At 35.2% G+C, this 17184-nt stretch overlaps 1 protein-coding gene across 1 annotated transcript in view; it reads right to left on the minus strand.

Moving 5' to 3' along the window:
* The window catches only part of DPH6 (diphthamine biosynthesis 6), a 170592-nt gene that overhangs the window by 58673 nt on the left and 94735 nt on the right, over window positions 1-17184 (minus strand). The window contains exons 4-5 of the mRNA XM_079768245.1: window positions 14877-14950; window positions 10273-10391 (exon numbers count right to left, since the gene is read on the minus strand). Of these exons, the coding sequence (XP_079624371.1) occupies window positions 10273-10391; window positions 14877-14950 (193 nt within the window). The remainder of the gene's footprint in view (window positions 1-10272; window positions 10392-14876; window positions 14951-17184) is intronic.

A 17184-nucleotide genomic window follows, 5' to 3' on the forward strand; every position in this document is an offset into this window, starting at 1 on the left:
TGCTGTAGGTACATATATCTTTTTGAATTAGTGTTTTATTTTTATTGTTTTCCATAGTGGCTGCACAAATTTGCATTCCCACCAACAATGTCTGAGGGTTCCCTTTTCTCCACATCCTCTCCAATACTTGTTATTTCTAGCTTTTTAGATAACAGCCATTCTAACATGTATGAGGTGATATTTCATTATGGTTTGGTTTACACTTCCCTAATAATGAGTGCGACTGAACATATTGTCATGTCTGTTGGCCATCTGTATATCTTTCTTAGAAAATTATCTATTCAGATTCTATGTCAATCATTTAATTGGGTTGTTTGGTTTTTTTTTTAGTTGAATGAGTTCTTCATATAATTTGGATATTAACCACTTATCAAAAATATCATTTGTAAATATCTTTTCTCATTTGGTTGGTTGTCTTTTTGTTTTGTTGATGGTTTCCTTTGCTGTGAAAATGGTTTTTAGCTTGATGTAATCCCATTTTTCTATTTTTGTTATTGTTTCCCTTGCCTTTGGAGTCAAATTCACAATAAGTACGATGGCCAGAAACTTAGTGCCTAGGTTCTGTTTCATGTATTTTATTATTTCAGGTCTTACATTCAAGTCTTTAATCCATTTTGAATTAGTTTTTACGCATGGTGTAAAATAGTGGTCTAATTTAATTTTGAAGAGACTGCCCTTTTTCCATTTTCTAAGCTTGGCTTGTGTGACCTTTAGTTGCCAATATACATATGGAGTTATTTCTGGGATCTTAATTCTGTTCCACTGGTCTTCATGTCTGTTTTTCTGTCAATACCATACTGTTTTGATTACTATGGCTTTGCACTAGAGTTTGAAATCCCAGAGTGTGATACCTCCGGCTTTGTTCTTTTTTTCTGAGGATTGCTTTTGCTATTCGGGGTCTTTTGGGGTTCCATTCAAATTTGAGATTTTTTTTTTGTTCTATTTCTGTTAAAAATGTCATTGGGATTTTGATAGGAATTACACTGAATCTGTGGATTATTTTAGGTAATAGAAACGTTTTAACAATGCTAATTCTTCTATTCCAGAAACAAGGAATATTTGTCCATTTCTTTGTATCTTCAGTTTCTTTCAACAATGCCATGTAGTTTTCAGTGTAAAGATCTTTCATCTCCTTTGTGAAGTTCATTCCTAGGTATTTAATTCTTTTTGTTGTAATTATAACTGGGATTGTTTTCCTCATTTCTCTGATAGTTCCCTTCTGTTAGTATATAAAAATGCAACAGGGTGCCACTCTGTGTGATCGGCTGGCCCTGGGTTCTCAGTTCCTCGGGAAGGAAAGGGAAGTCTGCTAATGGCAATGTCTTGTATTTCTGCACCTGTGTAAATGATGGTGGCTCCACAACACTACTAGCAGCCCCTGGCTCTGAAATGTGCTGTGGAGGAGATCAACAGGGACCCTGACCTCTGCCCAACATTTTGTTAGGAGTTCATATCTGCCAAGTGATAGAAGGACCTTGGACAATTCCCTGAGGAGGTAGCACCACTTTTCTCTGGATCCTATTTGCTAGAGTATCATCTCCCATCCCTTCACGTTGAGCCTATGTTTGTCACTGGAGCTAAGGTAAGTCTACTGAAGGAAGCATATACAGTAGCTGGGTCTTTTTTGTTTTGTTTTGTTTTTCATCCAGCTACTCTGAGCCTTTTGATTGGTGAATCCAGTGCATTTACATTTAGGGTGATTATTGATGGGGATTTACTACTGCCATTTAATCTTTCATATTCTGATTGCTCTGTATCTCCATTGTTTCTTTTCCCTTGTGACCACCTGCTACTTTAGTTTGATGGGTTTACATGGTTTTTCCCCTCCATTTCCTCTTTATGATGTTCCGTGTCTCAGCTCTGTATTTTTGTTTTGTGGTTATCATAAGGTTTGTTCAAAATGTCTCATATATAAAGTCATCCTTTATCTTCTGATAGCAACTTGTCTTCAGTTGCCTATTCAAGTTCTGTCCTTTCCATACTCCCCTTTTAAGTTTTTGTTGTCACAAATTATTCCTTTTTTATGTTGTATATTTGTTACCCAATTAAAGTAGCTATAATTATTTTTAATGTTTTTTAAACCTTTATGTTATAATTAAATGTTTAGCATCCTATTCTGAAAAAGAGTGGCAATTTTCTGCTTGTTTGTCACCTTACTCAAAGTTTTGTATACTTTTTTTAATTTTAAGTTTTGTATACTTTTTTCTCTTTGTTTCAGGTAGAAGAGCACCTTAAAACATTTCTTATAATGCAGATTTTATGATGGTAAATCCCTCAGCTTTTGTTTGGGGAAGCTTTTATTTCTCCTTCATATCTGAAGGATAACTTTACTAAGTAGTGTAAACCTAATGTTGGTTTGCAACCTTTTGGTATATGAGATGACAATCCAACTTATTGAGCCCACCTGGACAGGGCCTGTTCATTAACTTTAATAAGCTCATCGAACTGCCTTTCTGAGTTTTCTTTTAACTTACTGAGTTTCTTTATGACAGCTATTTTTGAATTATCTATCATAAAAGATCAGTCTTTTATGACTTTGAGTTTGGCTTCTGAAGAATTATCATTTTCTACATGCAAAAAAATGAAACTAGACCACCAACTTACACCATACACAAAAATAAACTCAAAATGGATAAAGGACTTAAACATAAGACAGGAATCCATAAAAATACTAGAGGAATCCACAGGCAGCAAAATCTCAGACATATGCCGAAGCAATTTCTTCACTGATACTGCTCCTAGAGCAATGGAAACTAAAGAGAAAATAAAAAAATGGGACTACATCAAAATAAAAAGCTTTTGCACAACAAAAGAAACCATCAAGGGGAACTCATACAACTTAACAAAAGGAAGATAAACAACCCAATCAAAAAATGGGCAACCGACCTAAATAGATACTTTTCGAAAGAAGACAGAAGGAAGGCCAAGAGACATATAAAAACATGCTCAGTCAATAATCATCCGAGAGATGCAAATCAAAACGACAATGTGGTACCACCTCACACCTGTCAGAATGGCTATCATCAACAAATCAACAAACGACAAGTACTGGAGAGGATGCAGAGAAAAAGGAACCCTCGTGCACTGCTGGTGGGAATGGAGACTGGTGCAGCCACTGTGGAGAATAGTATGGAGTTTCCTCAAAAAACTAAAAATGGAACTCCCATTTGACCCAGTGATCCCACTTCTAGGAATATATCCCAAGAAACTAGAAACACCATTTAGAAAGGATATATGCACCCCTATGTTCATAGCAGCACAATTCACCATAGCTAAGATTTGGAAACAGCCTAAGTGCCCATCAGTAGATGAGTGGATTAAAAAACTGTGGTACATCTACACAATGGAATACTACGCTGCAGTAAAAAAGAAGGAGTTCTTACCATTTGCAACAGCATGGATGGAACTGGAGAGCATTATGCTAAGTGAAATAAGCCAGTCAAGATAAATATCACATGATCTCACTCATTTGTGGAATATAATGAACAACATAAACTGATGAACAAAAACAGATCCAGAGACAGAGAACATCAATCAGACCGTCAAACCTCAGTGGGAAGGTAGGGGAGGGTGGGGGTAAGGAGGAGAGATCAACCAAAGGACTTGTATGCATGCATATAGGCCTAACCAATGGACACAGACACCAGGGGGGTGAGGGCATGAGTGTGGTGGGGTAATGGGGGAATAAGGACACATATGTAATAACTTAATCAATAAAGAAATTTAAAAAAATATCATTTTCTTTTTGTGATACCACATTACCATGGTTGTTCGTGGTACTTGGTGGGTGGGTTGCTCTGCTGAGGCACTAGAAACAGAAGACACCTTTCTTATTTAGATATTTTTATTTTAACAATTCAGCAGGCTGATAATCAGAGACCTTTCTTTTGTCTTCCAATAGGTGACTCTACAGTGCAAGCTTGTGGTTTCTCTTAATGGTGTTGCCTGTGCCTCCTGGGTTGCCGGTGCCTTGCTGCTGCCACTGTTGTAGTGCTGGGTGTCACTGATCAGAGTATCTCTGCCGGGGTCCCTTACAAGGTGGGTTCCCTCTCCGTGTCCAGGTCACCTGAGTCTTAGGGCCTGCTGCCAGGGTGGGGAGTAGGGAGAGTGGGGGAAGAGCTAGTCTTAGGGCACCACTGCCATTCCTGCCTGGTTCCCTATGGTTGCTGGGACCACTGTGGCCAGGAGGCCAGAGTGACCTGTATCATCTCTGCTGCTGCTACCTGGATCTCTGCTGAGGGCACTGCTACAGCCAGGAGAGGGAGCCAGCGACCACTGCTACCCTCCTTTTCCTTTGCTGGGGCTGTGGTGAGGGTCCAGAGTCGTGGACCCCATCTTGTTCACTGGCACTATATTCTCAGCCATGGGAGCCAAGGAACCAGGATCATGGGCACCATCCCTGTCATCCCCCCATTCAGCTTCCCCAATGCATTCCAATTCGTTCATCTTCAGATCTAGATGTGTGAGTCTCTCAGGAATACTAGTGTGTTGAGCAGAGGAACCTTTGTTGGGTTATAGATGCCTCAATAGTTGTAGATTGAAGGGGAGAGACAAAGGGATCATGTCACTCTGCATGATGCTGATGTCACCCTCTCCTTAATTCTTAACCTTAGTCCTACTTTGGTTTTCTGCACTACAGCATCTCTATACACTACAAGTTTCACCTTTGAGTCTTTTGGTGTTCAATCCCTAACTTCCTTAGGGATTACTGTTCATTGAGCCCAGTATCTAACAATCCTAAGAAGGTATGTGTGTGTGTGTGTGTGTGCGTGTGTGTGTGTGTGTGTGTGTGTGTGCGCGCGCGCGTGTACAGATTCTTTGGCTTAACTGAGAGAATAAATTCAGCCCACTGTTTAATTATTTTCCATTCTCAATCATGATCCTCACAATTGGGCTGAACTCCTCCAGCTTAGGACAGATAGAGTGAATTTGCTAAAAAAGTTTTAAAAGGTGGTTCCAGAATGCCTCTCCCATCTCCTAAAACATCAATTTCCTATTTTTCTTTCCATTTTTCTTTCCATTTTTCTAAGAAGCCATCTAAACAACACCCAGTTGAGCAAGTTATCTGTTTTCCTTCCACTTTTTATTTCTCTCCTTTGTGCCTTCTTTCTTTTGGATGGCTCAGAACTTTTTCCACCATACAGCCTTATGCACAGTGACTAAGACAGCAGATCTGTTACTGCCCCTGAGTATTCTTGTACCTTCCCAAGAGCAAGGTTCTCATGACCTACTCCCATCATGCCATCTTTTGTGCCAGCAACATTAAATTATGTCTCCCTCCGTATAGGGTTACTTGCAATTGGATCATTCCTATTCTTATCTTTAAAAACTCCATTTGTAGTTTGGGGAAGGAGTAAGGAACTTACTCCTCTCAGGGTATAAGCACCAAGTCAAAGCCTTTGCCCGCTATTGCAGGTCAGAAGCACAGAGAAAACTCTCATACCATTCATCTGCTCAACCCAAATAATCTTTTACACTCAATGATGTCCAGAATAGTGATGTGGCCTCCTGATTGTTAATTCTAATAATCCATGACAATAATTATTCCCCAAGATTTTGTTATTTTCTACAAAGAGTCCTAATTGTTAAACAGAATACTCTTAGCATTCAGTAGCCACCTGATCTTCGTCTCCAACTACCTATATGGTTTTTGTAGTGATCAATTTAGTTATTTTGTAAGCAAATATGACATTCAAGAAGCAGGTTTCCCAGAGATGGGTAAATATGGTCTCCTGTTTTTCCCCTAACTACCATCTCTCTCTCTCTCTCTCTCCTTTTGTTGTTTTGTTATTTTAAAGAGTCCTGTTTTTACCAGGGCTGGAAACAATAGTTAAGTGCACATCACGATTTTCTGTCTTCTCTTTTTTCTTGCCAAAGGGTATATATCTGTGGGACTGAAAAAATATCTAATTGACTAGGCCAATTTACAATAACAAAGACTCTAACATACCAGAGACCTTACCTAGTGTAAAGCTTTACTAATAATTTCAAGAATACAAGCAATCAAAGGGCCAGGTGAAGCAGAGAGGGGAGAGAACCATTGGTGTTTTCTAGACACATTGAACCTGCTCTGACCTAGGTTAAAATGCATGTAGTTTGCATCACTTATGCAAAAGATAGCTACTTCAGTCATAAAACATCTCTATTCCATATTCAGATACTTATATACCTTACATAACATGTTCCAGGGAACCATGCCCCAAGCCCAAAGATTCCAGGTTTGTTTACCAAAATTAATCACAGTTACCAGATACATCCTGCCAAAAGCAATCCAAAGATAAGGACTCTTTCCAGATAGTAAATACCAATAATGACTTTTTGTTTGTTTGTTTTTGCCATAAGGTCTGTAGTTGATGCTTATAAAATTATATGAGGTATTCTTCCTTTCTTTTCAGGGAATTTATACTAGTTACTAGAAAGAATATATTATAGATCTGCTATTTGTTTTTGTGGGTTTTTTTGTTCCCAATAATTATGGGACTTTCTAATAAATAATATATTCTGTGTCCTTGAGTCAGAGATTTTTCACTGTGAAAGAAAGGAAGTACAGATGGAATACCAAATTGTTATTGTTCTTACATAGTCCTGAATTTGATTTCAAAATATTATGAGCTCATGAGGTAATTATATATATATATATATATATATATATATATATATATATATATATTCCCACTAAAAGAAATATGTGCACTCTGAAGAAATGAAAACTAGAAATCTAGATCTTGGGCAGAAAATGTATAAGATGACCTCATGTGTTCATAGCACTATTTATACAGTCATGTGCCACTTAATGATATGGATATGTTCTGAGAAATGCATCATTAGGTGATTTCATCGTTGTGCAAACATTACATAAACCTAAATGGCACAGCCTATACACACTTAGGCTACATGGTACAGCCTACTGTTCCTAGGCTACAAGCCTGTACAGCCTGTTACTATATAAAACAACACCAGATTAAATCAAGCAAAATAGAAAATTTGCAATCAAGAGATGTAGTAAACATGAGATGTACAAGGCTACTGCTAAAAACCAACTTTTATTAATAAATAGAAAGAGTACACTCTAAAATGACAATAAAAAGCATAGTATGATAAATACATATAAATAGTATAATAAACACATAGAATAATAAATATAGTAACATAGTCATTTATTATCATTATCAAGTATTATGTACTGTATATCATTGTATGTGCTATACTTTTATATGACTGGCAACATAGTGGGTTTGTTTATACCAGTATCTCACATACATGAGTAATGCATTGTGCTACATTATGATGGCTATGCGTTACTAGGCAATAGGAATTTCTCAGCTCCATTACAATCTTTTAGGCCCATCATTGCATATGTGGCCTGTTGTTGACCAAAATGGGACACAGGGCACCACTGTAATAGCACTAAACTAGAAACTACCTACATATCATCAGTGGTAAAATGGACAATTAAATTGTGGTACATTCCTACAATGGACCTCCATACCATAATGAGAAGTAAACAAATGATTGCTTTATTCAATAATGTGGATTAATCTCATAAACATAATGTTGAGCCAAAGAAGCCAGACACAATTGCATATGGTTCAATCATATTAAATTAAACAGGAAAAAACTACCTATAGCTTTAAGTGTCAGGAAAGCTGTTACCTTTGGCAAATACTGACTAGGAGGATATCAGAAATGCCACATATCTGGATTTGGGTGTTGATTACATAGTTATTTTCACTTTGTGAAAATGCATCAAATTTCATCAAATTCATCAATTCTTAGTTATTTACTAATAATTTGTTCAATTTTTTGCATTTATGCTATACTTCAATAAAATGTTACTTAAAAATAAAACATGAGGTAGATCTATATTTATTGACATTGAAAAAATCTCCAAGATACGTTGAGTAAAAAAAGGCAAGTTCCCAATCAATACAGACTTAAGATACCATTCGCATAGTATTAGAAAATCTATAAAACAATAATATTTCTACACATGCATATACATGTGCCCAAAAAAAGTGATCTAGGAAGGTGATCAGTCATCAACTCTGGTGTGTATCCTGGGAAATGAAGTACTTGGTGGGAGAGGAGAGACTAGAAAACACATGGAAGCCTTGCTTGATCTATGAAAATTTAACATTATATAGCAAGAATGTTTTCAATACTCATATAATTAAAAGTAAATATTTCTAAAAGGCAGGACTGTTCTTAAATCAAAGGTTCAAATGATTCTTTAAATAAGTCTAAAAACCAGAAACTTGTAAAATATTAAGCTATTATGTAAAAATTTCACGAGTTCACTGAGCCCACAGACACCAAGGTTATGTAACACAATTATCAGAAATATATTTGTATAATTCATGTAGAATCAATCCTTTTCTAAGACCATTCCATAATGTCAAGGGCCACAAAACTTTGCTGAATCCCTCTCCCCATGGAAGGATCTACTGTCCCATTTTTGGCCTAAAACCTTTTCTGAAAACTTTAAAAGGACCAAAAAAAGATGGGAGCCTGTAATGCATCTTTTATATTTTTCTGCCTCTTTAGAAGATATGTACCATTCAACAAACCTTTAATACTGTTCTTCAGAATAACTATGATCTTTGCATACCTATAGGTAAGCAATAGAAACTATGTGCTATAAGTGTTAAAATTAAATCTATGCCCTAGCCGGGTTGACTCAGTGAATACAGCATCAGCCCATGGACTGAAGGGTCTCAGGTTTGATTCCGGTCAAAGGGCACAGGTTTGATTCCGGTCGGAGTACCTCTATTGCAGGCTTGATCCCCGGCCCTGGTCAGGGCGTGTGTGGGAGGCAACCAATCAGTAGTGTCTCTCTCACATCTATGTTTCCTTTTGTCTTTCTCCCTTCCTTCCACCCTTTCTAAAAATCAAGGGGAAAATATCTTCAGGTAAGGATTAACAGGAAAAAAAAATTTAAATCTATACTTTTGTCATTGAGAGGCCAAGAAAACATTAGCTCAGTTTTATACTTTACCCTAACGTTTAATACAATTATCACCATTTCTGACCCCTATCTAGAGGTACACACACATCCACACATACAACTAAAAAGACATACAGTATCAGTTATATACTATAATCAAAGTAGCAAGGTCATATTCTTTGGCTCTGTCTTTCTAATGAGGCAGTTTCTCTGTGGGTTCTAATCCTATCCATTCTCTAGTAGAAAAAGGGATTGAGTGTGTACCGTCCAGAGAGATGTCACATAAAGATCATTAAAGAACTAGGCAATCTTAGAAAATCCAAGAGAGAGACCATACTCTAGATTCATATAGAAAATTATATTACAGATATACCTATAGTGAGAACTCCAATCATAAGAGTTGCTTAGCAACCTTTTCTCAAAAATAAGAACACAACACACTTCAATCTTTCTCTTTTTATCAACTGCAGATTCTCTAAATAAGCCTTTCTACTAAAGATGAGACCTTGACTTCAATAAGAAGAGAGTAGGTTGGTATTTAGCAAGGAGAAATATTATGGGATCTTTCTTTTAATGCTGTCTAAAATGTGAATTTATTTGTAAATATTCCACAGCTTGAGACCTCGTTATTTCAGGGATCACAAAAGTAAACACAAATGATTTCGGCTTTGAGAAGCCCAAGGCTCCAGGGCATTTCCTGTAATAGGTTCATGAAATAAATGTATTGGGCTCAAACCCTATGGTTTCTTGAAAATGAATTATAAAAATGCAAAACAACAAATTAATGTGTTCATGTGTAATATCCATATTTGAATCAGATTACCACCTGCCTACTACATTGTGTCTATGGTAACTGATCAAATGACATCCTCTCAAATATCATTTTCTCACCAACCCCAACAAAAACCCACTACTCTGCTTATTTCTGATATCACAAACAAAGCCAATAATTCTATTTTAACATTATTTAAAATGTTAACAAAATACAAGGAAAATATCATGTGTTGTGCCAAATATAGTTTTTGAAAGGTTAAAAATTCAACCTGTATTTCCTGTACCCTATGAACCCGAATTCCAAATCCTATAGAAAGAACTTAAAAGTCTATAATGCAATACCAGTTTTAGAGGCAGTTATATATTTAAAAATAAAATGATAAGGCTCACTATTAATTACTTTGGTAAATGGTCAAAAGCCCATTTTAAAAGTTACCCTTACTCAACTTCTTCTGATATTCTAAATCATTCTTCCTTGTTTGTTATAACTGCTTATTAGTGAACTCATTATCTGTGTGGTAACAGACAGCTCTCTTTTGAGTCTGGCTACATACCCAAAGCTGCTACTTTGATGATGATCGCCTGAATGTTAGATGCTATCATTTCTCGGAGCAAATCTTCTTGTTTTCTCTGCCAAAGGTAAGCTAAAGGCTGAAGATTAAGCCTCTTACACCTATAAAATAAAAAATAAAAAAAATCAGATGATATCTTAATGTTCTATACTTGTATACATTACTTTGATTTTAAACATAATGCATCTCTCAAGGATTTTAGCATTTAAAATGTTTTTAAAAACATGTTTTGTATAATGGAGATTATATATATATACAACAAAAATATTATTTAATTTCCACAGGCTATGCATAAACAGATAAAAATAAAATCTCCAGGCAGATTAGAAGTATTAATTTTAGTAAGACTCTCTGTAAGTTTAATAATCTATGTAAAAAAGCTTCCAAATGTCAATGGATAATTGTCTTTGTTTTCAGAACTTCTTGAGTATCAAAATTGTAAAGCATATGCAAAATAGGCAAATAAATTTAGCCTAATAAAATAATCATATGTTGATTAAATTTACAATACCTATGGTTACATGAACTATTTTTATCTACTAACTGAAATTTTTACAAGAATTTGACTCCCAGAAAATAAAATAAAAAGAAAAAATGGTACAATATATTGAAGTACTGTACTACATATTTTACATTTTGGTGCAGTAAAAAGAATATGGGTTTTGGGGTCAGGACAAATGAAACCTACTTCTGCACTCACTAACTATGTGATTCCAGCAAGTAAAAACTAAGCTATAGGTCTTTAGTTTCCTAGTTCATAAATAGGAACAAAGACATTTTCTTTCAAAGTTCTTGATACAATTAAGAGATTAGAAAGTATAGTCATCCTTTACTCCTCTCTTCTTCAGATTCCTCATGCAGTCTACCACAATGCAGAATATGATCACTTCTCACCAATGCCACCACTAATACCCGGACTGGGGCACCGTTATATCTCATGTCAATGCCTTCCTAACCTCATTCCCTGTTTCTATCCTTGCCCATTTAAAATCAGTTTTCCATACAGCAGCCAGTGTGATCCTTTTAAAACATAATGGATCATGAGATTCCTCTGCTCAAAACCCTCTTCATCACTCAGTAAAAGTTCTTGCACTGACCTACATGGACCTCAGCCTGGTTAGCTTTCACACCTTATTCCTACTACTCTCCCCTCACTCCAGCTGCCACCACTACCCTGCTCACTCTTGCCTAATACTAACTAGGCTCTCTACCTTCTTCTCTTGCTTAATACACCTGTGTAAATATCACTTTCTCAAGCACTATAATTGATTAAAAGTAATATAATGAATGTAGTACAATGCTCAGATAAAATAGGTATTCAATAAATGGTAGTCAAAGCCAAGCGACTTGCCCATTTCACACAATAAGTGACTGAGATTAGATTTCAAACAAGAAATTTAGCTCTAAAACCCACCATCTCTAATGTCTGCAAGTTTCCCTGGCTGACTACTCTAGCCCACACTGATCTCTTTCTCTCCGAAAATTCCAAACTTAGTAAATGTGCCACGTTTGGTCATTTACTCATCCATGGCCTTAAAAATATCACTACTTTTGCCCCAGCTGGTTTGGCTCACTGGGTAGCGCATCAGCCTGCGGACTGAAGGGTCCCAGGTTTGATTCCAGTCGCGGGCTCAGTCCCCAGTGAGGGGCATGCAGGAGGCAGCCTGTCAGTGATTCTCTCTCATCATTGATGTTTCTATTTCTCTCTCTCTCTCCCTTCCTCTCTGAAATCAATAAAAATAGATTTAAAAAAATATATCACTACTTTTTTCATGTACATATACCCTGACTTTCGAAGAAAAAAAACAAAAAAACCTTCCTTACTGTAGAGACTGTTTTATATAATTTTCCTTTGTAAAATGTCCCAGAGCATATAGTGCTGTGCTGAGGCAATTAATATAAACATGATGAAACTGAAACTAATGATGTAACACAAGCATTACATTTCTTGCTGTCCTCACCAATATTTAATGCCTACTAGTCAAACTAGTCTCCTACCATTTTTAGCTGAGATTTATTTAATTAAAAAAATTCATTCCTTTCTGTCCTTATTGCAAAATTCTTGACTGTTGCTTTGATATCCACAATCTGTTGACTATTTGTAGACTTAAGTCAAAATTCTTTACCTAGTTAAATTTTTTTAACAATTTATCATGCCTCAAATACATTTCCTCTGTAAATCACTGTTGCATTTGAGCTAGTGACATTTTTTAAATGCATTATATCTTGAAAATATAGTGATGCAACACAAACTACAAACTGTGGACTAATTCAAAACTGAGTTTGTAGACCAATGAACTCCCAATAGGCTACTTCAAAATTGAGTCTGTAGACCAATGCTTTAAAAATTTCAAGAATAAAATTATTGCAGATATGCTTCATATTATAAAGTCTGGGCATTTTAATCATGTGTTTAAGTGTTCCTGAGACTGCATTTTGAGAAAAATATTTCCTCTATCCATTAGTATGCTATGGGCCCTTCTTTCATTTAGCCCCCTAATCATTAGCACATTTTCATTGAGCTTTTTGACTTTCATCAATAGATGTCAGCCCTATCTAGTTTGGCTACCCATTAAACCATGTGGGTTTGAACTTATTAAAAAAACAAAGATTTTGTATTGGCTCAGTGGATAGAGTGTCCGCCTGCGGACTGAAGGGTTCCAGTTTGATTCCAGTCAAGGGCACATGCCAGGGTTGAGGGCTTTGATTCCCAAAGTCAAGTCTTCTCCTGTCACCCATATTAGGACTCCCTTCTCCCCAGCAACCCTCAGCAACCACCACACTGCTGTTTGTGTTAATAAGTTTCAGTTTTATATCTCACATATGAGTGAAATCATATGGTTCTTAGCTTTTCCTGTCTGACTTATTTCACTTAGCATAATGTTCTCAAGGTCCATCCATGTTGTTGTAAATGACGCTATTTCATCCTTTCTTATGGCTGAGTAATATTCCATTGTGTATATGTACCACATCCTCTTTATCGAGTACTCTATCACAGGGCACTTTGGCTATTTCCATGTTTTGATCACCGTGAATAATACTGCAATGAACATAGGGGAGCATATGTCTTTGCGTATAAATGATTTCGAGTTTTTCGGGTATATACCCAGGAGTGGGGTTGTTGGGTCATATGGTAGCTCTAGTCTTAATTTTTTGAGGAATCGCCAGACTGTTTTCCATAGTGGCTGTACCAGTCTACATTCCCACTAGCAGTGAATGAGGGTTCCCTTTTTTCCACAACCTCTCCAACACTTGTTATGCTTGTCTTGTTGATAATAGCCACTCTAACAGGTATAAGGTGGTATCTCATTGTAGTTTTAATTTGCATTTCCCTGATTATCAGTGAGGTTGAACACTTTTCATATTATCTATTGAGTGCTTATATGTCTTCTTGGGAGAGGTGTATTTTCAGGTCCTCTGCTGCAGAGAATAATATTATTTCTATGTATGGCTTAAGGGATAGAGAATGCAGCTCCATCTATAAATCAGTTGTTCTTAAATGTAGGCAGGCAGAAGGTAAGGAAAACTTTCAAATTACACCTTTGGCTATGCTTTGCCTTGCATTCCTGTCATTTATCTTTTAAAATCTGTATTTTTAACTGACTTAAATTCACTGTGGAATTAGAGAAAACAAATAAAATAAAAATTTAGACTTAAGTGTTCAAGTCCATTAATATGCAAGTTTTTAATGAGAGTCAATATGAAGATTTCTTTGTCAAGAATATGAAACCATTACATAAATACATTCTTTATCTTATTTCTATTTACCCTTTTGAGTGTCAAAATTATTTATTTAGAGGTTAAGTTTTGCCCAAGATACTGGAGTCCACATTTTCTTTTTTGCAAATATAATTACACATAAAGCCTCTATATGATATTTTGATTATCCAAATAAATTAAAAATGAAAAATAAATTCATTTGTATTATTTTTCCAAACATTAAATAATCCATATTATCATTTGACCTTATATGTTTTTTTAATAGATTAATGAAATGAACTGTTTTGGTATTTGTACATACAGACAGTGATTTACTAGTACTACATTCCTTAGGAGTGGGAAAGAGTGGGGAGCAACAACCTAAAAATTCCTTGAAAGTTGAATGACTTTATATAGAATTATTTCAATCATGAATACTTTTGGCCAAGAACTGAATCCTAAGGACCAAAGAAGGGGAGAGTCCTTAATAAGCTTCTTCTTTTTTCTTTTTTTGTCTTTAAGATATTATTGCATTCCTTCTATAAGCTCCTGATTTTTATTACAAATGATAAGGAGTTAAAAGAGTGTACTGATTCAAATGACAAAAAACTGAAAATAATACTTTTTACTTTAAAAAGCTTTGCCTTAATTTTTTATTATAAATATTGTATTTTTTCCTTATGGTAAGTAAGTTAGAGTTTTATCCACGTGTGATATAAGAATAGAACAAAAATAAAAGTGCAACTTTTGTTACTCAAGTAAACAGATAGTTCCATGGGCATATAGGATATCATATTTATTTATTATCTGGATACAATTATATGTTTTATTTATTCACATTCTTAAAATACATGCACATATAAATATAGGACAACTAATGTTCTTACACATTTTCTACTCGAACACGCTGATAGTCAGAAAGTATAGCGCCTACTGATATCCCTTCCACTTCTTCTTTTTCCTAAAAATAAAGAAAAAAAAATAACATGAAAAATAAATAAACATGTGATTCTGCATCATGACCTGAAAATTATAAATAAAGTGTGTCTCATTTGGAAAACCACCTTGAAGGAGAATAATTTACTGAAAATGCAATCCACATTCAGGAAAAACAATACATACATTTAAGTCATCCTTTCAGCTGGGGAGAAATTAATTATTCTTTTTACTTAAAATCCAAATAACTACACACCATTTTCCATGGAAAAGGTAAAGACTAAGGCAGCTTTAATATGCAAAAGACTTCCAAAATGTTTTCTCACTTAACATACTTGTAAAGACTCACTGATGTTTGATGGAAGTTTTTTGAGAAATTTCTATTTAAGGAAAATATTTTCCCAGATTATCTTAAAAAACAAACAAACAATGGCATAAGTAGATAAGGGAACACAATGATTTGTATCTGTATCTTAGAAAAAGATGATTGATAAAAAAGAGGAGCACCCGGGAAGCAGAGGTGGTACAGCTATTGCCTGGAGAACAGAATAGAACAGTGGATAAAAAAATATATGATGGGAAGGAAGCAATGAATTATGATCAACAGAGTTACAACTAAGGATATCCAGCAATGACCCACAGGGAAGAGGACTAGTCTATCCAACATGCTCATTAATGACCTGGAGGAGAATGTAAATTTAATATGATCAAGTTTGCAGAAGATACAAACCTAGGATGGATGAAACAGAAAAGAAAGGAAGATCAATCAAGTACATGGATGGATATGGACAACTTGGGAATTTGGAAGGAGAGGTCTAAGATGAGATTTAATGTAAAAAAGTGTAACACAATACACTTAGGGAAGAATAATACACAATACAGGTATAAACTAGGGAACTATTATCTAGAAAATAAATTTGAAGAAAGTGACTGGGGGGTAATTACTAGTAACAAACTAAATAGAAATTCTCTGAATAGGCATAAAATAAAATCCATCCTAGCATATGAGGTACAGAAGAAATTACTTCAGAGACATGACTTCATTATTAATACTCTCGTCTTTCCAAACCTGGGAAACCTACAAAGAAAAATAATAGTGTTTCACATAAAAACAAATGTAGTATTTCAAGACATACTGAAACAACCCAGTGTGTCTAAAAGGGTGCTATAATAAATAAACAAAAATGCACAACAGGAATCTCTCATGTCTTTGGAGATAAAGCCAATTTAAAATTTCCCCTCCAAAATGATTGAAAAATATCTGTCAATCCTCCCCAAAATAAAATGACTCTATTAGATAAAGTGTCCAGGAAAAGAGCTATTTCCTTTACTTTCTTATTTCAGCAACTTTGTGAGAACATTTGCTTATAACCTTTCTCTAACCTTCCTAGCCATTTTCTTTTTATAAAAGTCATTGTATTCATTAGAAAAATTCAAGGCATAGTGCTCCTCATTAAATGTAAATATGGCATAGATCACAGAGTAGTGAACAGTGTTATTGAGAGATCTAAATTTCAGTTCTGCCACAAAAAATATAAAGTACTAAGTATTTGTGTGTGTGTGTGTGTATCTCTATAGATCATGGGAACATAGATAAGAGCCACTGTGTTTTTAACTAAGTCAAATCACTTTTAAAATAATAATTGGAATTTATTATCCATTTAAAATGTGCTAATGTTCTATGGTTATCATTTAATGCTCACTACAACACTAAAATAATAATTATTTAATTCTTCTTAGTCTACATGCATTCTCTGAAATCCTCTTCCACTTCCATCTCTTTTATTTTCTATATGATAATACCTAACAAATCAGCTCTAGAATTATATACCCAGCTGAATTCTGACTGTTCTTCAAAAGTAGGTCTAAATAGAGATCATTATTTTTTTAATGTGAACATCTTTGAAAAATAAGAGCAGTATAAAAAAATTCTGACCTGAAAAGTTAAATAAAGCAACTAAAAATAAATGTTTACAAAATATTGTAGCAATAATATAAAAGAGGGTTAAAATTCTCAATGAGGAAAAACCAAAATGTGTCCAATTGTTTATCCCTTAGATAGACTAGTCCTCTTCCCTGTTGGATAGACTAATCCTCTTCCCTGTGGGACACTGCAAGAAACAGGGATAAAGCTAATGGTTTCGTTTGGTTTTGGTACTGAAAAATGTACAAAATAACTTAGAAAAACTAGTTACTATCAAATGTTGTGAGCCTTGTACTCTTCCTGTCTAATCTTGATCTGCAGATACTTGATAACCA

This window comes from Cnephaeus nilssonii (genome assembly GCF_951640355.1).
Source record: "Cnephaeus nilssonii genome assembly, chromosome: 4".
In the NCBI taxonomy this organism is placed as follows: domain Eukaryota; kingdom Metazoa; phylum Chordata; class Mammalia; order Chiroptera; family Vespertilionidae; genus Cnephaeus; species Cnephaeus nilssonii.